Raw genomic sequence first — 25,827 nt, forward strand, 5'->3', positions numbered from 1 at the left:
CACAGTACCAATATCTCCATCTTAAGTTGAGTTTATAGCGTAAAATCGCTAGTGAGCGGGTTTACCCTGTGAGCGGGTTTACCCCAGTCTCCCCTACTTTAAATAAATTTACTTCGCTGTCTCGAATTTTGAAAACGGCCTCCGTGGACTTCGGAGTAAGTTGGTATTTTATTTTTCGTCCGACCAAATTGTTCGTGTAAGCACACAACCAATTTGGGTCCTCGGTACCGGACGGGAACGTTATAGGTTAAGAATATTTCTTTTATTCCGATAACAGAGTTTTAGCCTCTATGGTTGCGGAAACCGAACTGATTGGATTGGCATTAATGCTTCTTTTATAATTTGATTGAACTCTAATTAGGTGGGAAAATATTGCAATAAAAGATGGTGGGGAAAAGGCGTTGGACCTGTTGCCATGCCAAAATTGCTAAACTTGCATTTTATATAATCGGTTCATTGCACTATGTTGAAATAAATCCCTTTTTCCTTTATTCTTACAAAAGAATATCTTTTAGTATTCTTTTAATTATTGATACAATTTTTAATTTATTTACTTATTTTTCAAATTAATCTCTTAAAATAGGATTAATGTCAGTTGGAAATAATGGACATTTCAAGAATAGAAATTCCATTCTATTTTGTAAACCTTTAAAGGTTGTTACAAATCCAACATTAAATCAGTTCTCCCAATAATTATTTTAATATTGCGTAGAAACCTTCCGCAAGTATGCAGTTTATGGCAGGCAAGGTTCATAGGCTAGGTTGGTACAGGGAAGCAAGAAAGGATAAATTATAATTTATAAATAATTAAATAAAACCTAAACGTTCCCGTTCATGTAGATATTGTATGATAAATATAGTTTTAATTTAACCGTGTAACAGGTGGATCCAATATGGCGGATGAACCTAAAAATAATATTTTTAAAAATTGATCAAATTTGCTTGAATCTGGCTACTCGGGGGTTTTTGAGGTCGCTAAATACGAATTTGAAGTCAAATTTTAAATTTTCAAAATGGCGGATGAACCTAAAAATATTTTTAAAAATTGATCAAATTTTCAAAAAAAAAATTTTTTTCTATTAAATTTTTTTTTAAAGAGGACCTAATTTCCTTTTCTAAGTAATTTTACATTGCTAAATTAATGAAATTGTGAAATAGAAGCAAATTTATTTAATTATTTTCTTTTAAAATGTAGTTCAAGTTCTGTTTACATTTACCCCGAGTTTTCGAATTCTCGGGGTAAATGTAAACACTTAATTATTTATTAACTAAATTGACGAAAATCAAAAATCAAAGTCAATTTTTGTTAGGGCATTAATAAGGAAGAATTACATATTTTTGTTTGATTTTTAAATTTATTTTTATGCAAATGCGAGACAAAATACTGAAACAGTAAAATTTTGATTTTCAATCTTTTTTGCATTAAAAGATAACTTACACTATGGCATTGCTAATTGTCAAAATAAAATATTGGCAATACTCAGAACATCTTGTAGGTGAGCTGAGGTAAAAATATTGACGTCGTACTTATTTTTTAATTTGTAAATTTAGCTAAAACATCTACTGTTTACATTTACCTCTTGTTTACATTTACTCCAAATGACCCTACTTATTTATTTTTCCACAAGTGTCAGATTTTTTAATAACTAATTTAAAATTTTTTTGAAATTTAACTAGGGTGATTGTGCGTATTACTACGTGTTTCAAAATCAGCCACGTTTAAAGAATCATTTAAAGCTTTTAATGTTAATTTTTTCTAAATTTGTTTTTACTGAGTAGTTAATCTTTTTTAGAACTAAGAAAAGTCTTTAGTTCATAAAAATAATTTAATTTGTATTAAAAAAAGGAATATTTAAATAAAAGTGCACAAATGTAATTTACTACGAATTCCTGAGAAGAATTTTATAATTTAGAAAAATCGTTGAATTGTTTCGAAGAATTTAAACAAATTTAAGGTAATAATGGAATTCTTTTGAATAATTTTATTAAATTTTTTTTAAATAATTGTATTTCCGTAGAGAAATTTATTATTTATGTAAATAATTGAATTTTTTCTAAAAATTGTATTATTTTTGAAAATAATTGAATTCTTGCAACAAATTTTATTAAAATGTGTTTTTGAAGAATTTTTTATTAAAAATTCTGTAAATAATTCAATTCTTTTCTGGAATTAAATTTCAATTATATTTAAAAATAGATTAATAATTCTTATTACAAAAATTTATCAAAATTATTTAAAAATGTTTTCCTTTCGGAGAATTTAAAAAAAAAATTTTAATAATGCATTTATTCAAAAATTTTTATTAAAATTGTATTTCAAATAATTGAATTTGTGTAAAAATTTTATTATTTATGAAAATAATTAAATTTTTTGAGAAGAATTTTATTAAAACTTTTTTAAATTATTATTTCTTCTGTAAAATTTTATTAAAATATTTTTTATTGAAAATAATTGAATTTCAGCAAAAAATTTCATTATTTGCGGAAATAATTGAATTCTTGTGAAAAATGTCTAATTAAAATTTTTTTAATTAATTGAATTTCTGTGAAGAATTTAAAAAAAATTTTCGAAAATAATTGAATTCTTGCGCTGAGAATTTCAGTATTTTTGAAAAAAGTTGAATTCCTGCAAAGAATTTTATTAAAATTTTAAGAATAATTTGTTTATTTTAACTATGTGCGGATTTAAATTAGAGTAAATTCTCATAAAATAGAAAAAAGTATCTTTTAGTGTCACCAGTATAAAAAAAGTATTTAAATAGCAAATCGTAAAAAAGTAGTAAATAATAGGTTTTAGTAGATGAGTGCGAAGCGAGCAAAACTCTAACAAAATGTTGTCTAAATTGCAACAGTATTGTAACAATACTACGGCAAAATTGTGGCAATACTTGATTAAGTCTAGGGCAATATCTTATCAAAATTGTGTCTTAACTGTGGAAAAATATTAGCGCTATTTTGGCACAACAGGGGCAAAATAGTTGCTAAATTTCAGCAAAACTGTCAATACTCTAGCATATAATTATGCCAAATTATTGTTAAATTGCGGCAAAATATAACATGGCTCTGGCAAAATTCTTTGCTCAAATTTACAGCAAAGTTATTAAATTGCGACAAATTGGCAAAATTTTTGTTATAAATTGCGGCTAAACTAAAACTATACTGGTAAAATTTTTGATAACTCCTGGCAAACGTGTGTCATTTTTGTATCAATATTGTAGAAAAGTTTTACCTTAATTTTGACATTATTCTGACGATATTACGACAATATTGTGGCGGTTCTTCGGCAATACTGGGGCAATATCTTAGCAAAATTGTCTCCTCACTATGAAAAACTGATGCAATATTATGTTAAAATTAAAACAATTCAAAATAGCGAATCCGATATGGCCAATGAGAAAGTTTAAAATCAATAGAACTGTATGAAATTTCTCACTTGGAGGTTTTCGGGGTCGCTGATTACAAATACGAAATCCAATTTGTAAAATTCAAAATGACGGATCCAATATGGCGGACAAAAATATTTTTAAATTGATAAAAATGCATGAAATTACTTACTTTGGGGTTTTCGGGGTCGCTGATTACGAAAATGAATTTGAACTTTTAAAATTTAAAATGGTGAATCCAATATCGCTGATGAAAAAGTTTAAAATCAATAAAACTGTATGAAATTTCTTATTTGAGGGTTTTTGGGGTCGCTTATTATGCATATAAAGTCGAATTTGGAGAATTCAAAATGACGCACAAAAAATGTACTTTTTCGTTTCAAATCACTCTACAGGTCACAATTTTTTACAAAAATGATTTTTTTTCTAAACCTTCGTAATAAAATTATAGATATCGATCTCTCGAGTCCGATTTTTGGATTTTTGTTTTTAACATAAATTTTGCACTTTGGAGTTTTTGAGGTCGCTTATTACGCATTTAAAGTCGAATTTAGAGAATTAAAAATGGCGCATTCAATATGGCGGAAGAAAAAATTGAAAAATCTATAAAATTACATGAAATTACTAACTCAGGGATTTTTGGGGTCGCTGATTACAAATATGGCGTCCAATTTTCAAAATTGAAAATTTCGTACAAAATTTTAAAAATTGATAAACTATGTGATAACTTAAAACCAAATAAATAAAATTGTAATTCTGTACAAATGAAAAATAACGATAAAAAAATCAATTGATTCAATTTAATTTGTTTTTACTGCTTTTTTAATAAAGATTGGAGCGTATGTTCATCGAGTTGTAGCAAGTGATCCTGACATTGCGCCGATTTTGCGGTATAGAATCGATCCCAACTCATCCGAAGCAAGAAACGAGGAAGGAACTTTGATCCGTGTTCAAGAATACGATTACCTGGCGGCTCTAGAGTTGAATGCCCTCGACGGTTTACTTCAAGTGTTACGATTATTGGACAGAGAGAGGGTTGAAATTATAAAACTTGGTCTTGTTGTTGAGGATTTGGCAGCTGTTAATGGACCTCAAACAGCCTCTGGTAAATTATTTCATTTTCTGTGCGGGGAGAAAAAATAAAACTTTTCGCAGAAATAAAAAACAAAACAAAAGTTTAGAAAATTCTTTTCAATTGCAAAGGAATTTAATTAAGCGCTCTCTTAATAAAAAGTTTTATACAACTGTTCGAAAACTTTGAATAAAAAAATAAATTAAATAAAATATAGCCAGTGCTCTTAGAAATTGACAAATCTTTCGTATATTAATTTGCAATTTGTCGAAATAATATTTTTAAACTAAATTTATGAATCCAAATTATTTGCGCATTTAGCATATTTTTCTCTAAAAGATAAATTAAAATTTAAATAATAAATAATTCAAATTTTTCAGCTACTTTAAATATTATAATTGAGGATGAGAATGACAACAATCCTCATTTTCGAAGGCCATTTTACAGAAGATCAGTGACTGAAAACAGCAAAAATGGTGTTCATATTGCAAGTGTCGTTGCATATGATGATGATAAAAATCGTACGATAACTTATTCACTAGAAAGTCCAAGGGAGTTAGCAGAATTAGTTGATATCGATTCAGAAACAGGAGAAATGGTTGTTGCTAATAAAATAGACAGGGAACAATATTCTTGGATAAATTTAACTGTTAGAGCAACTGATTCAGGTGTGCCGCCAAGGTAAAAAAAATTTTATAAGACAAAAATTAACTAATTAAATATAAGAATTATCATAATTAAATTATTACACTATTCAGATAACTAATTGACGAATTAATTCAATAAGTATTGAATAAACTCACTGTCAAATGAATTAATTACCTAATCAACAACTTAAGTGGCTACACTGAAACCTGTCCGAATGTAACTCGATATTTAAATTTTATTGCAGTTAACAATCCTTAAAAAGTTGTTTTATAATTTAATTTTGAAATATTTTTACAGTTTTCATGAACTAAGAGAAAATAATAATTACTTAACCGATCAATGAATAAATATTGTGATTAATTAATTATAAAGAAATAATTATAACTAATTAGATAATTATAACTAAATAATAATTAATAATAAAGAATTATTAACTAAATAATTATAACTGATTAGTTATAACTAATAAATTATAACTAATTATTTGTCACTAATTTATTATACCAGAATAATTATTAATTGGAACTAATTACTTGTAACTAATAATTAGAACTAATTACTTACAACTAATTAATAAGAACTAATTACTTATATCTACTTAATTAGAACTATTTACTTACAACTAATTAATTATAACTGATAAATTATTACTAATTATTTATAACAAACTTATCATAGCTAATTATTTATAAATAATTTATTATATTTAATTCATTAGAACTAATTACATATAACTAATTAATTCATTAAATATCTTATTAACTAAATTAATAACAGATATTATTAAAAAGAATTACTCTTTTAACTAATTAATAAATTACCTACTTAATTAATTAATTGCTAATTTATTAATTATATAATTATCTAAGTAATAAATTAATAAGTTATGGAACTCATTAATTCATTAATTGTACAATTAATTATTTAAAAACTCAGCTAATTAATTAAATAATTAAGCAATTAATTAATTAGGGGAACATAGTCGAGGTCGGCCCACTTTTTGACTTTTGTTTATAACTTTTTTTAAAAAATGAATTTGGACAATTGAAGTATATGGTTGGAAATTCCTGTTTAATAGGAATATCTTTTCTGTGCAAAGTAAATTGATTGGTTTTAAAATGAAAAAGTTATAAAGATTTAGAAAAAAAATTTGTAGTCCAGGTTGGTCCTTACAGTCAAGGTCGGCCATGTTTAAAATTCAAAGGGCATTAATCGTTAAAAAAATAACATGTTTGGAGTTATGGAAAATTGATTCTTTATTGTTTACAGTTTGTAACTTAATGAAATAACAAAATAATAAAAATAAACAATATAAAAAAAATAAATATAAATAAAAAAAAACTTTGCACTGAAATATTAATAAAATTAAATAAAAATATTAATAAGATGATCAATTATATTAATTTCTGCATGCTTGCCTTGACGATTCAATTTTTTTTATCTTTTATTAATGATTTTTCACATGATGCACAAAACTTTTTTTGAGCTTTTTTTGTACCGACGTCACAGAAAACACAATTTTCGATTCTCCGAAAATGTAATTAAACAAAAAGATAGGTTTCACTAAGACAAGCTTCGACAAGTATGCGCGTATGTGGCGCTAGTGAACTTGACAAAAAACGCGAGTGGCCTACCTAGACAGTGGTCCAACCTCGACGATACTCCTCTACCTACATTATTAAATAAATTAATAACAAATTAGTTAATAATTAACATAATATTAACACTAAAGATAATTGACTGTGAACATAATATTTAATTAACAATTTAGTCAATTAACTGTTTGAAGAAATAAACTATTAACGAATTAATTAATTATCTAACTATAAGTAATTAAGGAATGAACAAAATCAGTTTATTATGTAATTAATGAATTAAATAATTTTCTAAAAGTTGGTTTACTGCTCAACAATTTAATCAATTAGTTTATTAAATGATTGGAAAACTAAATAATTAAGTGATTAATTAAATTAATTAGTTATCAAATTAATGAACTAACTATTAACTTAATTAATTACCCTAACTAATATAGTATTAATTAATTGTACTAATTAGAATTAACTTAACTAATAAATTAACTATAAACCTAACCAATTAGTTAATCGTACAACCAATTAACTACGAAACGAACTAATTAATAAAATACCTAACTAATGAATGAATTGTCTTTACTATTAATTAAATTAATAACAAATTATTAAATTAACAAGTAGGATAATTACATGTTTAACTAATTAATTAATCAACTATTTATTTAGTTAACTGTTTGAAAAAATGATTAAATAAATAATTTAATAACTGACTAAGGGTTATATAAATAAACAAATTAGTTTTTCTAATCTAATTATTTGACTGTCTACTAAATTATTTAAGAAGCTAATGAATTAACTAAATGACTAATCAGTTAATAGAGGACCAAACTAATTAATTGACTACTCAATAAATTAAGAACTTACGTAATGAATAAAATAAGTAATCATTTAATTATCTAGTTTAGAGAATAACTAAATAGCGAAATTATATATTAACATAAAAGGTAATTTATCAAATTAACTGTTCAGCTAATTAGCTGAGTAACCAATTGAACAATTAATCAATTAATTAATTACCTATCACTAATAAATTGATTCGATAAAAAACTGTTAATTATTAATTCTTAATTATTTGATTAAAAAAAAAAATTTTATTCAGAAGAAGAAAATGTTTTAACGCATGCTCAGGAAGCTCCCACTTACGCTGCTTTAGGCAGTCACCAATACCGACTAAAAACCTCTTTTTGATCCCTTGGGTTTCGAACCTTCTATCCACCTACAGAACTACCTTGCGGCTTCAGACTTCGCAGATGAATGGTCCCATTTAGTCGCCGGCGCAACTCTTCCGTGCCGTTCTTGTTCTGACCTTATTTCCTCCTTGTTCTTGACAAAGTCTTCTGTTAAAAATGGTTAAGGTGGAACTCAGTAAAACAATTATTTGTGCGTAAAAGACGACTAAATTTATTGAGCGACTACAACGTTTTCCAACTGTTCGTTAGTGAATGAGAATCGCAAAGCGTTCCTCGACCATGAGAAGCGTTCAAACGCGGTTGTCACGCATGCGCTTGTTAGCGCGCGAGATTCAACTCCAACACTTTCCCTAAATCGCGATGAACGCGACCTTCAGAACCGGGTATCACTCCGAGGCCTAGTTTATGCTGATCGTGCTTATTGCTCACGAGACCTTTCGTGAGTATGTCTGCAGTCATGTCCTGTATGCCTTTGAAGACTACGTTGATATCCCCGTCCTTGATGGCATCTCGGATGAAGTGGTAACGGATATCGATGTGTTTCGTCCTGGCGTGAAACACATGATTTTTGGCCAACTTCTGCGCTGATTGGTTATCATTGAAGATGACGATTGGCTCTGTGACGGATGACCCCATTTCCTTCATGAAACGTAGAAGGTGGATAGCCTCCTTAGCTGCTTCAGTGAGGCCCATGTACTCGGCCTCGGTGCTCGAGAGTGCAACCGTCCGTTGCTTCTTGGATCCCCAGCTGACAGCTCCACCTGCAAAAATAAAAACAAAACCGGTGTATGATCGTCGGGCTTCAGCACAAGACCCCCAGTCTGCGTCCACGTAAACCAAGGGATTTGTTCCGTTCCTGGAGTAGCTGATTCCATGGTCTGCAGTTCCCTTCAGGTATCGTAGGATCCTCTTTCCGGCAATCCAATGTTCTTCTTCGAAAGAGGTGTTGAATTGGCTCAGGTAATTGACGGCGAATGCGATGTCAGGTCAAGTAGCGACCGCCAAATACATCAATGACCCGATCAACTCGCGAAACTCGTACGCTCTTCTGCTTCCATGAGATTCTTGTTCCGGTTTCGTCAGTTTTGCGTTAGGGTCCATTGGCGTTTTGACTGGTTTTGCGTCAGTCATTCCGAAACGATCAAGAATATTTTCGGTATACAGTTTCTGGGTGATTTGTAGACCTTCCTTGGTTCTTGTAAATTCCATTCCTAGGCAGCGTTTTATTTCTCCTAGGTCTTTCGAGGCATACTTTTTGGTTAGCTCCCGTTTCACGTTCTGTATTCGTGACAATTTTTCTGACATGATTAACATGTCATCGACGTAGACGACGATGATCGTAGTGTCATCTCCAGATGCGGAAATGTAGATGCATGGATCCGATTCGAGAGGCTTGAATCCGAGGTACCTCAATTCGGCGTCCAATATTTTGTGCCATTGTCGGACAGCTTGTTTTAATCTGTAGAGAGCTCCTTTTAAAAGAAATACTTTGTCTCTTCCTTGAATGTCGTGAAGCATGGTCGATGCTGCTCGAATCACATTTTCGTCGAATTTTCCACAGTTGATAATGTCCACTAGGGCGTCCTTCAGGAGTTCGGGTATTTCCATATGTATAGTTTCCTCCAATCTGCCGTTCAGATAGGTTGTGGTGACGTCTAACTGGTGAATTTTCATATCGCGTTCGACTGCCATTGTCATTACCGTTCTTATCGAATTCAAGCGAGCGACCGGAGCGAAAGTCTCCTTGAAGTCGATCCCGGGTCGTTGAGTGAACCCTCTCGCTACGAGACGAGCTTTTCGCCTCTCGATGCTTCCGTCTGTGAAGTGTTTGTTCCTGAGGGTTAGGCGGCATCCGATGACGTTCTGCTTAATTGGTCTGGTGCATACTTCGAAGGTTTCCTTTTGGAGTAACGATCAAAATTCTTCTAAAATGGCTTCCCACCATTCGTCGGCATCTTCTCCGGACAATGCATCCTCTAGATCAACTTCGGCCAGATTTGCGTGTTCCTCTTCTATGTCAGGTTCCACTGGTTTAAACATTCTCTCGTTGTGGTGGTATATTTTCATTGGTCGTCCTCTGCGACCCGTCCTAAGGATTGTTGGACGGCCTCGTCCTCTTGGATAGGGAACGTACGGAATGTGAGGAAGAATCTCGTCTTCTTCTTCCCCTTCTTCCTCATTTTCTCAATTCGGTGCAGGAATTACGGGTGGATCTGGTGCGGCTTCCCCTTGATCATCGTTCTTTCCTCCAGGATGCAGTTCAATTTCCAGAGTTTGAGTTGAAGGTTTGTTGATTTCCATCGTTGAGATCAGATCGTCTGGGAGAAAATCTTGAAACTTTCCATCGCTGTCGAACTTGTCTAGAAAGGCGATGTCACGAGTAACTTGCATTTTTCTTTCGCTCGGTATCCAAACTCTGTAGGCTTTGGAAACATCGGAATAGCCTAGAAAAATGGGATTCAAAAGGGATTCGTCCTTGAAGGCTGCTTGACGGGCATCGGTTCCGAATGTGGTTCGCCGTTGCTACTGCCTCTGCCCAGAAGGATAGTGGGAGATCTGCTTCAATGAGCATGCACCTGGCCATCTCAATCACCGTGCGGTTTCTTCTCTCGGCTAAACCATTTTGTTGCGGTGTATGAGGTACCGTCAACCTTCGTTTTATTCCGCATGTTTTTAGAAAATCGTCGAACTCCTTATCGCAGTATTCGCCGCCGTTATCCGATTGCAGTTGTTTGATTTTCTGTCCGGTTTGGTTCTCCACCATCGCCTTGTAGGTTCTGAAGCTTGAGAATGCGTTGCTCTTCCTGTTCAGAAAATATATTTCGCACCACCCGGTGCTGCAGTCGATAAACGTTACGAAATATCTCGATCCGCGAATAGATTCGGTGCGCATGGGTCCGCATACGTCTGAGTGGACAATGTCTAGAATTTTCGTGCTACGTTCCGTTTTTTTCGGAAACCGTGTTTGTGTCAGTTTCCCCTTCAGACACGTTTCACAAGTCGCGAGTTTATCCGACGTATTTGCGCGATTTCCGGACGCGGTTTTATTCCGGATAAGCTTTTTCACATCTGCCTCGTTGAGATGTCCCAGGCGACGATGCCATGTCTCTAGATTCGAATTTCGAGGTGTCGTCGCACAAGCAGCACTTTCCGTTTTCTTGTTTACATAATAGAGCCCGCTCGTTCTTTTCGCGACGAATCGTTCGTTTCCATCGGCGTCGTACACGATTGCGTCCTCTTTCCGAAAGAGTACATTGCACCCGGTATCCGTGATTTTTCCGACGGACATGAGATTAGATCTCAAATCCGGCACGAATAAGGTGTCCTCGAGTCTCAACATTTTCGAATTTGCTCGATCGCGCACTGTCAATTTTACTTGACCTTTTCCGCGTATTTCCATTGACGAATTACTCGCCAGGTTCACAGTTGTCTGATCGGAAGTATCCAATTTTGCGAACTTTTCTTTGCTATTGCACATGTGCGATGTGCAACCGCTGTCTAAACACCATTTCGCGTCTGATTCGTTAACCGCATTCAACGCTATCTAATCGGTCAGAGCGCCCGCGATGGTAACCAGACAGCTATGTTCACTTATTTTATCGATTGGCACGGGGCAATGCGGATTCTCACTGGGATTGATTGATGATTCACTCACGAGAACTACCTGATTTATGGATTCGTCGATTGACAGTGATAACGTAGATCTTCACTGTTTTTAATGGGCAACGCACTCGCGATATAGGCTTCTTCGTTTGCCATGCGGGCTGTATGCTTGTCGTCGTCACGTTCAAGGGGACAATTTCTCACTTTGTGACCGAACTTTTTGCACCGAAAACACTTTACTCGAAAATTATTTTCCACGGATTTACCACTTTCACTATTCCCGGATTGTGGTCCCTTCGTTTTGAAAGGTTTCTTGTGAAAAGCATTCTTACCCTTTCCACTCGCGATCATCGCACTTTGGAAATTTTCGCGCACTTTGTTTTTTCTTGCGTCCCATTCCTCGAGAATTTTAACTTTTAGACATAACCTGTTAAAAATGGTTAAGGTGGAACTCAGTAAAACAATTATTTGTGCGCAAAAGACGATTGAATTTATTGAGCAACTACAACGTTTTCCAACTGTTTGTTAGTGAATGAGAATCGCAAAGCGTTCCTCGACCATGAGATGCGTTCAAACGCGGTTGTCACGCATGCGCTTGTTAGCGCGCGAGATTCAACTCCAACATCTTCTTTTCTTCTTCGCCTGGCATGAGATGCAGCATGGGATCTTCTTACAACCTGCTGCCTTCTGGCCGGCTTCTCCGCACTTAAAGCACTCAGCCGACCTGTCTATTGATTGTCAATCTCTATTTATATAGCCATAGTCAAGGCACCTATGACACCTTGTGATTATAACTCTTCTACTAATTTTTCAGGACACGAAACCTATCTTAAGGTGCCCTATTTTCTCCAGTTTGTTAGCATCCTCTTGGGTGGTGACCATGACAGCGAGCTTTATACCTCGCTAAATTGGTCCAAGGACCGTCACCTTCCTGCTTTCTGCTGGTACCGTAGATAATTTGAATAAGGCCTCCTTGACGTATTCCTGTTCGGTAAGGGTGTCCATGTCGCGGATTTCCAGCACAATCTGCCAGTCCGCCATCTGCACTTTACTTAGGTCACCGATTACCTTCACAGTCGAGTCAATGAACGTGAAATCAAAAGATTCAAGTGGACAGTATTGACGGTGAAAAAGCAGGATTGTCAGAATGCCCCCAATACGGTTTTCACGCAAAAACGTATTGGCAGAAACTCACCGCCAATACTATTCGCTCTCTTCCAATACTTTTTTTACTGGGTTTATCACCTCTTCGGTGAACAACCTCTTGTTTGAAGACCCTCCAATGTTAATAAGGAGGTCTTCCTTTTTAGTGGGTAAAGCTCCCACAACCCTTGTCTGACTGGCCTCCAGGTCAGCCTCTTCACGAACTTTCGCCAGCACTTTGGCGAAAGTAGTTCCTTCAGCCACTTTGACGATCCATGTGGTTCTTCCTTTCTTGACTGAATTTGGCTTTGGTGCCGTTTTAATCCCCTTGGCTTTAACCCTTTTAGGAGGTCCCTCCTTCCTTTTTTAGCATTGCTGCATTAAAACGGTCACGTCTCAGCCTTCGGTCCTTGCGTGGTTCTTCTGACCAAGTTAATCCCAGGTAGAACTTCTCGTCTTTATTTGACGCTGTTGCGTGCTTCTCCTTCACATCATGAATGAGCAATGTTAAGCTTCTGAGTCCATCCTTGATTATCATATTGACATTCCTCTGGGCTTCACAGGACTTCAGCATCTTGCTGACCTCTTTCTCCGTTTTTAGAATGCTCTCTGCCTTTTTCTCCCGCAGCTTAATGCATTTATCTCGATCTTCATTACAGCTAGCAATGTCAATCGCAGGAGCATTACTGAAGACAGAAATGCAGCTGACTCCTTTTCTCTCTACCTTGTCCACGATGATCTGTGGTACTCCCAACGCGTTGTTGCCCTCCTGCCCTTTAGCCGAAGCATTACCCCGCAGGTACTCTTCCTTATTTTTACAATCACTCATAATGGATGTTTTCTTTTTTTGCTAGTTTTGGTCCGCAATGAGTATTTGATTTCCTCGATACCACCTATTTCTAGGAGGCACATCTATCCGCCACCTGGTACTCATAATTAATGAGTTGACAACCCGAATAAAAAATGAGTAATTGTCTAAATAATTCGTTAGTTGGTTTTGTAATTGTTTAATTAATATACTACTTTATTAACTGTTTAATTAAATTATTAATCAGTGCCTGATAATTGTTTAAATATTAATTATATTAATCATTATAATTCTTATTGTCTAACACAATTTATACTTTTGTTGTAGGTCTAGTTTGGCAGAAGTTTCTATTCAAGTGATAGACGAAAATGACAATAATCCTTTCTTCATTATTGACATTCACAATTTAACAGTTATGGAAAATGCAAAAATTGGTACAGAAATTGCAATAATAATGGCAAGAGATCCTGACATCGATGATTATGGGAAAATTACTTATCTACTGGATCGAACGTCAGCACAAGTAAATATCTCACTATTATCCATTAGGTTTTTTTCACTTTATATTTTTTTCTATATTATTTATAATAACCCTTTCGTGTCCTCGAAAAACCTTGCATTTTGATTTTGGTGAATTTCGATAAACTGACGTTTTTGGGGTCGCGATTATGAACCTAAAGTTTTTTTTTATCTTTTGTAAACTGTCTAATTCAAAATAGTGTTTTAACCAGTAAATTTATTCCAAGAAAAATTAAATTGATGAATTGAAACAAAATATTCTCGATACTGAAGCCTCTATCAAAAATTGAATATATAATATTCGTAATCAGCAACTCCAAAAACTACCGAAGTTTAAAAAAAATCGGAATAATTTTAAAAAACAAGTCTGTCATATTAGATCCGCCATTTTGAATTTTGAAAATCTGATATCAGACTCGTTAATAATTAGCGATCACAAAAACCTTAGAGTAACAAGTTTCAAGCGAATTTCTTTGCAAATTTTGAAAAATAATTTCTAAAAATATTTTACAGTAGAGAAAAAGAGAGGAAAAACGAAATTTGCTATTAAAAACTTTTTTCTCCATTTAAAAAACGAAAAAGGAAAAATTTTGTTTAGAAATATACCAAAAAGAAAAAAATAATTTGTTTTGTGATATGTTTAGGGAAAGTTTGCCATTCATCCGGAAACTGGCTCCTTGACCGTTGCAGATTCGCTTGACTGGGAAACAAAGAGTAATTATGTTCTTGTCGTAGAGGCCTGGGACAATTATCAATTTGGTTACACGGCAGGAGAATCAAGAAATGCTTTCAAGCAAATCGAGTAAGTTCCGGTGAATTTGCCTCTTATATTATAATTTGCACTTAATGTCAAATTTATTTTAATGCTAATTGTAATTGAAAGTCTCCAACACAGGTGTGCCGAAAGAATCAGTTTCAATCACTCTTAATGAGCCGATGTTTTCTTTATTCTCACAAAAAATTCAATTTCTATTATAAAAAAAACATTTTAAATTTATATCTAATTAGCTTATATAAATAATCCACAAACTAATATTTAAATAATGAATATTATTAATTAGTTAATTACTAAATTAAATAACACAGTGGAACACCAAAAAATGGGTTAAGATTTGACTATAATGGGATAAAAGAACTACCCCAGCAGAGTAAAATCCCCAAAGGATTTTGAAAAATTAGCGACCGTTTGATTTTTATTGTAATTTCAAACTAATTTATTGAATAATCGCTCTAATTAGCTTTTGGTCGCAGTAAATCGTGCATTTTCAATAATAACTCAATTGATTTATTTATTAGTTAATTACACAATTAATTCATTTATTAGTTAATTAATCAATTAATTAATTTATTAATTAAAAGTAAAAAATTGTAAATAAGAATATTAAATTTGAATGAAAAACATTCGAACAAATTCTATTCCATTCTTCTATGACAAAACTGATTATTTATTTGTTGATATTCTCTTTTCTGCAGAGTAATTGTAATTGACGTTAACGATAATGCACCAAAAATTGAAATTCCCAAGGATTGCACAACTATTTCCGAATTTCATGACATGCGAGAAAATGTGGCAGTGATTAAAGTGAAGGATGCAGACAATCCTTTGACATCAAACGGACGAGTCTCAATAAAAATACTCAGTGGCAATGAAATGGGTAAATTTTTCTTGTTGCAAGAAATTATTGCATTAATTGATTATTATTTAACTAAAGAGAACGTTACAAAATTTTGTTTTATAATCTAAAAAACATCCTTTTTAAAACCTTTATTTCAATAATTAATAATAGTATCTTAGGGGCCGTCCATAAACCACGTGGACAATTTTTCACCAATTTTTGACCCCCCCCGCCCCCCGTTGTGGACAGTCGTGGACATTTGTCAAACCCCCTCCCCCTATACAATTGTCCACGTGGATATTGCAAATTAAAAAAATAAGTTTTTTTTACTCCTGTATGTTAAAAAATAAAAAAGATTATTTTTGAACATATTTCAAAGCAAGAATGTCAGTAAAGTAAGGGAAATGTCAGGAAAAAATTTTGTCGGGGAAATTAAGAAAATTGTGACTTTTTTCGACTCATTTAAAATAATTGCGAAAAATACCACAATTTTTAGTAAAAAAAAGTACAAGTTATTTTGATTTTTATAATGTGAAAAATAACTATAATCAGGGTGGCCGCTGGACCGGGAAACCGGGAAAACCGGGAAATGACAATGAATTTTGAACTTGACCGGGATTTTGGATTTTTTTTTAAAAACACACATTATTTTGTGAGAAAAAATAAAAATATTTATTTCAAGACTTAGGTATTAACTATATTTCATTAAAAAAGATTGAACGATCTTCTATAAAATCTATTTATATTTTGTCAGAGAATTTTATAAAAAGTACTATAAAAATATTCAATTTCTAGAATTTATAAGAAAATTATGAATTTTGCTGTCCAACGTAACAGATTTAGAAAAAGAAAATATTAAATTTAATTTTAAATTCTTTCTATTTCTAACAATAATTAAACAAAATATAATTTTAATTAAACTTGTCAAAAAAATTTCAATGAGAAAAAATTTCACATCCTATAGAATAGTGAAAAATAAATCAATTTAAAAATTTTTTTGCAATAATATTATAACAAAACAAATAAGAATTATTAAAAATTTGAACTAATTAGAACAAAAGTGATACGAAATTTATAAAAATTAATTTTAGAATAATAAATAATGTATATAAAAATAAATAAAATTTCTTTTTTTAGAAAATAAATTTTTAAAAAATCGTATTTTGCATTACTATCAATTAGTTTTTTTTTGCAATTATTGATAAGCAAACTTTTCTATATTTTAGAATGTTAAATTAATAATTATTATAGATTGAATTTTAAAAAATTTCAAATTTAAGTTTTAGAAAAGTTGAATTTTAAAAGATTTTAATTAAAAATTCTGAATAAGTCAGTTTTTAAAAATATTTTTATTCACATTTTTTTCAAATTAGTTATGTTTTTAAATATGTACCTAATATTTAATTGAAAAATTTTTAAATTATTCAAAATTTCATGAAATTGTCTTGTAAACAAGTGGATTTTAGAAATATTTTAGTTATTTCTAGAATATAATTGAATTGAAATTTTGAAAATAATTGTTAATAAGTTACAGTAGCAATTCTTAAAAATTATTCAAATTTAAAGGATTTAAAATTTGAATTTTTTTTAAATTTGAATACCTACTATATGGAAAAATAATGGATAATAATTAAATATTTATTTCAAAAAATCTATTTAAGTTCAAAATTATTTTTAGAGTAAACTAAAATATTTTTAGGTTTTAGGAAAAAGTCAAAGTTTTGTCTAAAAATCAGGAAATTCTTTCAATCTTTCATGGAATAATTTATTTTCAGAGTTATTATTTATGACCGGGAAAAATAATTTATGACCGGGAAATGACCGTGAATTTTTTTTTACAAAAAAATGGCCACCCTGTATAAACAAATCTTTTTGAATAGTTGAAATTTTGTAAAATTTAATTGAAAATAATTAATTTATTTTAAGTCTTTCATTACAATTTTTGTAGAATAAAAAATCTTTAAAGGTAAATTTAAAAATGAAAATTAATGAAAATTAGCTTCTAATTTTTTAAAATTCAATATTCTCAATTACATATTTTCAAAAATTCAAATATATACAAAAAAATAACATTTTAAAATTATTTTTAACATTTGAGAGGAAACAATCATGTTAAAAATTTTTAATTAAAATTTATCAATCAAATTCAACAATAATTTAAAAATATAACAGAATTTTAGAAGAACTTTCGGAAAATTATTTAAATTAATTGATTCAAAGACGAAGGTTTAGTTGCCCAGTAAAAAAAAGTATTGGAAGAGAGCGAATAGTATTGGCGGTGAGTTTCTGCCAATATGTTTTCGCGTGAAAACCGTATTGGCAGAAACTCACCGACAATACTATTCGCTCTCTTCCAATACTTTTTTTTACTGGGTGGAAATTGTAGAAAATAATTGAATTCAGGAAGGGTTATAATTGTCATTTTAAAAAATAATTAAAATCATAAATGTTACTCATTTTCCGTAAACATTCATATTTTCCTGTAAAAAGAATTTTGTCAGGGAAATTAATTTTAATATCAGTAAATTGTCAGGGAAATTGATTAACTGAAACTTATGATCATTCTGATTAAGCTTAAGATATCTTTTTTGGAAATATCTTTGATTATATGTCCACGTTGACATTTGCTTTAACACCCCCCCTCCCCTTCGTGGACAAACGTGGACTTTTGATTCACCCCCCCGCCCCCCCAAATGTGTCCACGTGGTTTATGGACGGCCCCTTATTAATTTAATACTCTGAAGTCCGTAATTTTGCAAGTCACTAAGAATAATAATTAATTAGGTAGATACCGTAAAAGAGGCTAATTTCGCTAAATTTTTCAATTCTTTTTGGAATAACTTCGGGAAACGAAGAAAATAAACATTGGCACTGAAAATATATAATCTCTAACCCTTTCTCTTTCCTATTACTGCATAAACAAATTAAAATATGTTGCAGAAAATTATTTATAATCCGTTTTGTTGTTGAGCGACTTTACCTTTAAAGGATGGGTAAATTCGCTCACCATTATTATTCTGGCAAATATATTATAATCTGCAAAAATAAAACTAAATATTCTTTAGAATCAATAAAGAAAACAATTAAGAACAATGTCCAAAGTTATTGGAATAAATATTTAATATTGTTTTATTAATAAGGAATTAAATTCAAACATTCAATTAAACGTACTCATAACCATAAAAAATAAGGTTAAGTTTGACAATTTAGTGCTTAAACCATTTTAAATCGTTTATTTTTTAGTTATAAGAGTACTATTAATAAAAAAAATCAAATTATAAATTAAAATAATTAACATACTTAAAATATCCAGACCCAAGCATATTTTTCGTAGACTTATTTCCTGAGCGAATTTACACTACTTTGAATTTTTTTTTAAATTGATTTTTTGCAGAATCTATTTATTGCTTTTTGTTTATTTTTTAGAAATGTAATGTTCAGAAGGATTCAACTTAAAAATTTCGAAATAAAGCTTTATTCCCTATCTTTTCATACTACTTGTTCAATATGAAAATTATTCAATTGTGTTTTAAATATAATTTTTATTGAAAGTTACCAATGAATCTGCTGCAAATAAATTTTAAATGAAAGTTTATCATTTATATTAACCAAAACAATAAATTGTAAATCTTAAATATTTCTGTCCAAAAACTATGTTAATCGGATTTTAAAAAATAAATATCTGTTGAGGGAATTTACCCTAAATGAGCGAAATTAGCCTCTCTTACGGTACTTAATAATTACCTATTTTATAGTTAATAAATAGATATTTAATTAATTAATAATTGATTTATAATTAATAAATAAATATTTAATTAAGTAATAAATAAATAAATAATAATGAATTAATATGTTATTAATAATTAAGAGATATCCTAATTAACAATTTAATTAATTATTATTGTTAAACGATTTTTAAAAACATTTTAAGTAAAAATATAAAAATGAAGAAAATATAATTGAATAAATAATAATTAATTACTTAATAATTTATAAATAATTATTATTAATTAATATTAATTTATAATAATTTATAATAATTTACTAATTAAAATTAATTAATACCTATTCTAATTAATAATTTAATGAAATTTTGTTGTTAATGAAAATTATTGTTAAACGATTTTCAAAAAAAATAATTGTAAGTAAAAAACAAGAAAATAAAAAAGAATTTTTGTTGTTTGTATAGGTTTATTTTTATTGGAGCAAATTGATTATTGGACTGCGAGAATAAAAGCGTCGAAATCATTGAGAGGGAAATTTGGAAATTATTCTTTATATCTTGATGCCAGTGACCTTGGCAGTCCAGCCAAATCAGATAATGCCATTTTGAATATTTGTGTTACTGATTACAATGACAATCCACCGATATTTATCAGTCCCCAACATAATACTACAATACGAGTTCCGGAGGTGAAGGCCAAATTATAATAACAAAGCCAAAAGAGCAAAAAAATTCGTATTAGTAAATTAACATATTTTTAAAAATTTTGCTATTTTTATTTTGTACTCTATTTCTATTTTTTTAGAAATTATAATATAAAAAATTAGATTTTTATTAAATTACAATATTGGTAAATTAAATAATATTATTGTTGTTGTTATTATTATTAAAATTCAAGTAAAATTGAAAATTATTTTTTCTTTGCAGAATATAACAGTGGGTTCGGCGATAATTCAAGTTGAGGCTCAAGATGCCGATACTGGGCCAAATGGAGATGTTCATTTTCGATTAAAGCAAGATCTGGCCGGTCACTGGCGTACTTTTGATATTCAGGAAAAATCTGGTCTTGTCACACTAAAATTTCCCTTGGATCGAGAAATTCAAAAATTATACGAGGTTCATTTAAATATTTATTTCGAATTTTTATGTGCTTTCATTCTTTATTCAAAATTTATTTTCGTTAATACAAATTAAATTTTAATTTAATTAAAAAATTATAATTTATAATTTAATTACATTATAAAAAATATGCAATTAATATTTACCCAGGCGCGAAAGACCAGTGCTGACGATGGGTTGAAACTTGACTGAGTCTTGAACGCCCAGCGTGGGTAACCCAGAGTTGAAGCAGTCTTTATATCATTGTCACTCAATATTGGTTCAGCATGGGACACCAATGTTCGTCCCATGCTCGATTTAACACTCGGTCAATCTTCGTGAGTGGAGCTTCAACATCCAGTCTTTATTCAAGCTTGAATCAATCTTGATAGTTTATTTATTACCGTGTGCACTTAACAATATTAGATATAAATACTTATAAATTATTTAATATTAAAATATTATTTCTGATAATTTTTAGTAATTTTTTATACTATTTAAAAATTATTATTATTAATTATTATTAAATAATATAATAAGTATTATTATTATTGTTATTAAGATATCAATTGGTAAATAAATATTAATATTTATTTAGTGTATAATATTTATATTAATTACATAAGATTCATATCAATAAAGTTAAATTATTATATATTATTTTTTTTCTTGCACAGAGTCAAATTATTATTTCAAAGTTCAAGAGTTTCGTTTATCTGAAAAATTTTCAGTGAAAAAAATGCTCATTAGGTAGTAATAAATATTTATGCCTATAGTAGTTTTACACTAGGTTTAACTGTTTACTGAATATTATCAAAAATATATTTTTCGTCAAACGCGCGCGACTAAACACAAATAACCTTGAGACGTTGCGATTGTCGTGCTCCCACCATCCCATCTACTCAATGCTTTCCCCTCATGACGTCACAGGCGGGGAGTGTATTGAGTAGATGGGATGGTGGGAGCACGACAATCGCAACGTCGCGCTGTAAAGTCTCAAGGTTATTTGTGTTTAGTCGCGCGCGTTTGACGAAAAATATATTTTTGATAATATTCAGTAAACAGTTAATCCTAGTGTAAAACTACTAGGCATAAATATTTACTACTACCTAATGAACATTTTTTTCACTGAAAATTTTACAGATAAACGAAACTCTTGAACTTTGAAAATAATAATTTGACGCTGTGCGAGAAAAAAAATAATATATAATTTAACTTATAAAATTATCAGAAGAAATATTTTAATATTAAATAATTTATAAATATTTATATTTAATATTGTACAGTGCACACGGCAATAAAGGAATTGAATATTGTAACAAGATTGACCGAGTCTTGAATCGAGCATGGGACGAACATTGGTGTCCCATACTGAGTGACGGCACTGGCATTGATATAGTAGATTAGGCGAGAAGCCTTCCAGCCTTCTGTGGCCGAGCGGTTTAAATGCGTGCGTTGAGAACTTCCGGTATGCGTTAGGGGGGCGGGGTGCGTGAGTTTCGATCCCACATGCGAGCGAATATTTTTCATTCTTTGTTATAAGCGTTTACATAAAATAATAAAATTGTGTGTTGTGAATAAAAAATGTGAACATGTTTATAAATAATGTTAAAAGTCTGTTAAAAATCAAGAAAAAAATGTAACGATTAACAGAAAAATTGTCTTTTTTTACTAAAATTATTTTTTTAAAATTACTATTCAAATGATATTTATTGTTAGTAATATACATATATTCTTATTTATATGAAAATAATATAATTATTACAAATAATAACTTATTGTCATTAAATATATATGTATATATACGCACATGAATTAAAATAATAACAATAATATTTATTATTATTATTAATAATTCATATATTCACATTATATTGAATAAACGTGAGAAACGAGTAAATTTGGGAACAGTGGAAGCAGTCTTGTTTCAGTCCTGCGTTAGGCGTCCGCAGCATTGATTGAGCATTGATGTCCAATGCTGAATCAAGGCTCGCGCTGCAGTCTGGAATCGGTGTTACATTAAAGCTTCGATCAGTCCTGCTCTCGCTGATTCACTCATGCTCAATCAATGTTGACCAATGCTCGGCCAATCTTTATAAAGCCTGAACTCGGCGTCACTTCGCGCCTGGGTATAAAATAAAATAATAGTTTTATATCTCTTGCAATTAGAAAAATTTGTAACTCATAAAAGTCATTTTACTATATAATTACATAATATTTTGTAATTGGCAGAATAATTTTATAATTCAAACAAATACTTGCTAACTCATAAAATAATTGTATACCTATCTCAAATTATTTAGTTACGAGACTTCAATTTATTTTCATTAATATACAAATCAAATTTTAATTAAATCAAAAAATGAATTTCAGAAAAAAAAATTTTTTAATGAAAATGTTTAATTTAATCAAAAAAATAATTAATTCTTAGTAAATATTAATTAACTATTATTAATTAGTTAATTAATTAACTATTCGGTTGGTTAACTGATTAAATAAATTAATTAATTACCAATTCATTATCTTATTATACAATAACTGATTAAGGAATAAATAAACTAATTAGTTTATTATATCTAATTAACCAATCAATTAAGAAAAATATAATTTTATATTTAAAAATTGTTTTTACCTTTACTTTTAACTTCTTTTTTACTTCTACTCATTTTCAATTTTGTGTAAAAATGTTTTCATTTCATTTACATTAATTGAAAAATGTAATTTACAAATAAAATTATCAATTTCTTGCTAGATTCGAATTGAAGCTTACGACATGGGAAAACCAACGCCATTGAGTTCTGATCTTGACTTAATAATTTATGTGCGAAATATAAACGATTATGAGCCGCAATTTTTGGTGAATGTATTTAAAGTAAATTTCACTGAAGAAGAATTACCAGGAATGGAAAAAATAATTCTACCTGAAACAATTGACAGAGATGAGGTTGACGATCTTGACGATCCTCCGACTCAAGTTTGCTACTACATTATCGCTGGGAATGACGAAGGTCTTTTTCATTTGAACAATAAAACACACGAGTTAACAGTAAGTAATTACCACTTTAAAATAACTTTAATCCTTGATTACGATTAATTTAATTTAATTTAAAATAATTTCAAAAAAAATTTTAATTAAAGTTTAAAAATAACATTAGTTTGAAAGAATTGTTAATTAAAAGTACGAAAAATTTAGATTTTAATTTGAAACATTTTCAAAATAGAAAATACAATTATTTCTTAAAATTGCAATTATTTAATTTTTTTGAGTTTTTAACAAAAATTATTGTTTAAATCAATTATTTGTAATAACTAATAATAATTAAATATTTTAAAAAATAAACTAATTTCAAAAGAATGGGAATTAAATTGTTAAAAAAAATAGTTCTACGGAATTACGAATGATTCAGATTTTCAAAGATTCACTTTGAAGCCTTTTCGAAATTCAATTATTTTTAAATCAATTTTTATTAGAAAATTCTTAAAATTGAATTATTATAAAGAATTTTAGCAAAAATTTTTTAAATAATTTAATTCTTTCGAGGAATTTATTTACAATTGTACCTATTAAAAATAATTGAAAATCTGCAATGAGTTTTATTTTTTTTAATTTATAAAATGTAATGAAATTCCTAAACAGAGTTTTATTATTTATTAAAATAATTGAATCCTTGAGAAGAATTTTAATAATTATGGAAATAAATGTCTATTTGAATTCTTGCGAAGAATTTTATTAAAATGTTGTAACTAATTAAATTCTAGTGAAAATAATTGAATAGTTGAATTTGTAGGAAGAATTTTTGTTATTTATCAAGAAACTAATTTCAACAGAATTGAAATTAAATTGAATTTGTAGGAAGAATTTTTGTTATTTATCAAGAAACTAATTTCAACAGAATTAAAATTAATTTTTTTCAAAAAAAAATTAGTTCTACGGAATTTTTAATAATTAAAAGAACGAAAAATTTAGGTTGTAAAAGATTTAAATTTGAAATCTTTTCAAATTTCAATTATTTCAAAAAATTACAATTGTTTGTAACTTTTCCAATATTTAATAGAATTCGTGGTATTTTCCTAGCAAAAAAGACCCCAAAATTCCAAATTTTCTTATGAATTCTAAAAATTAATTTTTTTCCAGTACTTTAATAAAATTTCCTGAATTTTTCCCTGATTTTCCTGACTTATTCTACTTTCCCTGACCTGTGGCAACCCTGTTAATAGTTAAGTGAATTACACAGGTAAATTAATTATTAATTAATTTAAATAATTAATAATTAATTATTTATTAAACTAATTTTATTACTAAAGTAAATAATTTTCCAGATATTAGAGTCGTTGGATAGAGAAAAAGTGGAAGAACATGTGCTTTTAATAAAAGTTACCGAGGACTGCAGTAATCAACCACCAAATCAGAATTATTTTAATGATAGCGATGATACTTTACTGAAAGTTGTCGTGACTGTAACCGACATTAATGACAATCCGCCAAAATTCATCAGTAAAGTTTTTACGGGAGGAGTAACAACCGAAGCTGATTTTGGAACTCAGTTCATGAATGTTAAAGTAATTGGAATAGTTAAAAACGTTAAATTTTTATAATGTTGCAAATTTTAATTATGGAACATTAATTAACATTAATTATGAAACATTATATTTTAATTGATTGCGAAATTAATTCAATTCTAATTTAAACTAATTTAATTACACTATTTTTATTCAAATGAATCTTAACTAATTCAGTTCATTTAGTTTAATTAATTCTAATTTAAATGAATTTAAATTTGTTCTATTTAACTATTTTATTGACTCAAAAATAATTTAAATTTAATTATCCTTAATTATCTCAAACGGAACAATTAGAAACTTTAATTTTAAATCAAATGAATAGTTAATTTAATTAATCAAATTAAAGTCAATAAAAATTTATAAATAAGAATAGTAATTTAATAATTTATTTATTATTATTTATTACTATTTATTAAATGTAAATGTAAAAACTCGCTTAATTTGAATTAGTAAAAATGTTCACTAATTTGAATTACCTAGTGATTAATTAAAATTAGTAAAAATTTTTACGAATTCAAATTTAGAGAGTATAAATAATTTTTCTAGGCAGTAGACTTGGATATGGAAGAAAATTCCAATGTTAATTACTATCAAATTGGAAAAATTCAAATGACTCTCACAGAAGGATTGGACGATATAAGAATTCAACCATTTTTAATTGACAAATTAACCGGAGCTGTGAGTTTAAATTTCGATCCACAACGAGGAATGAAGGGATATTTTGATTTTATGGTACGTTCACCAACAGTAGATATACCTATATTTATTTTCTATTAAATTTAATTTTAATAAAGTAAAATAAAATAAATAATTTTCCATTAAATTTAATTCTAAATAAAGTAAAATAAATTAAATAATTGAAATTATC

General features: G+C 29.4%; 1 protein-coding gene across 3 annotated transcripts in view; it reads left to right on the forward strand.

The window, feature by feature from the left end:
- LOC122504070 (cadherin-23) overlaps window positions 1-25,827 on the forward strand; it is a 123,442-nt gene that overhangs the window by 87,922 nt on the left and 9,693 nt on the right. For all 3 annotated transcript variants that reach the window (XM_043614962.1, XM_043614963.1, XM_043614961.1), the window contains exons 12-21: window positions 4,215-4,488; window positions 4,836-5,136; window positions 13,767-13,962; window positions 14,603-14,760; window positions 15,432-15,613; window positions 19,764-19,987; window positions 20,226-20,414; window positions 23,149-23,442; window positions 24,717-24,956; window positions 25,506-25,691. In XM_043614962.1, the coding sequence (XP_043470897.1) occupies window positions 4,215-4,488; window positions 4,836-5,136; window positions 13,767-13,962; window positions 14,603-14,760; window positions 15,432-15,613; window positions 19,764-19,987; window positions 20,226-20,414; window positions 23,149-23,442; window positions 24,717-24,956; window positions 25,506-25,691 (2,244 nt within the window). The remainder of the gene's footprint in view (window positions 1-4,214; window positions 4,489-4,835; window positions 5,137-13,766; window positions 13,963-14,602; window positions 14,761-15,431; window positions 15,614-19,763; window positions 19,988-20,225; window positions 20,415-23,148; window positions 23,443-24,716; window positions 24,957-25,505; window positions 25,692-25,827) is intronic.

This window comes from Leptopilina heterotoma, unplaced genomic scaffold (assembly GCF_015476425.1).
Source record: "Leptopilina heterotoma isolate Lh14 unplaced genomic scaffold, ASM1547642v1 Lhet_278, whole genome shotgun sequence".
Classification (NCBI taxonomy): Eukaryota; Metazoa; Arthropoda; class Insecta; order Hymenoptera; family Figitidae; genus Leptopilina; species Leptopilina heterotoma.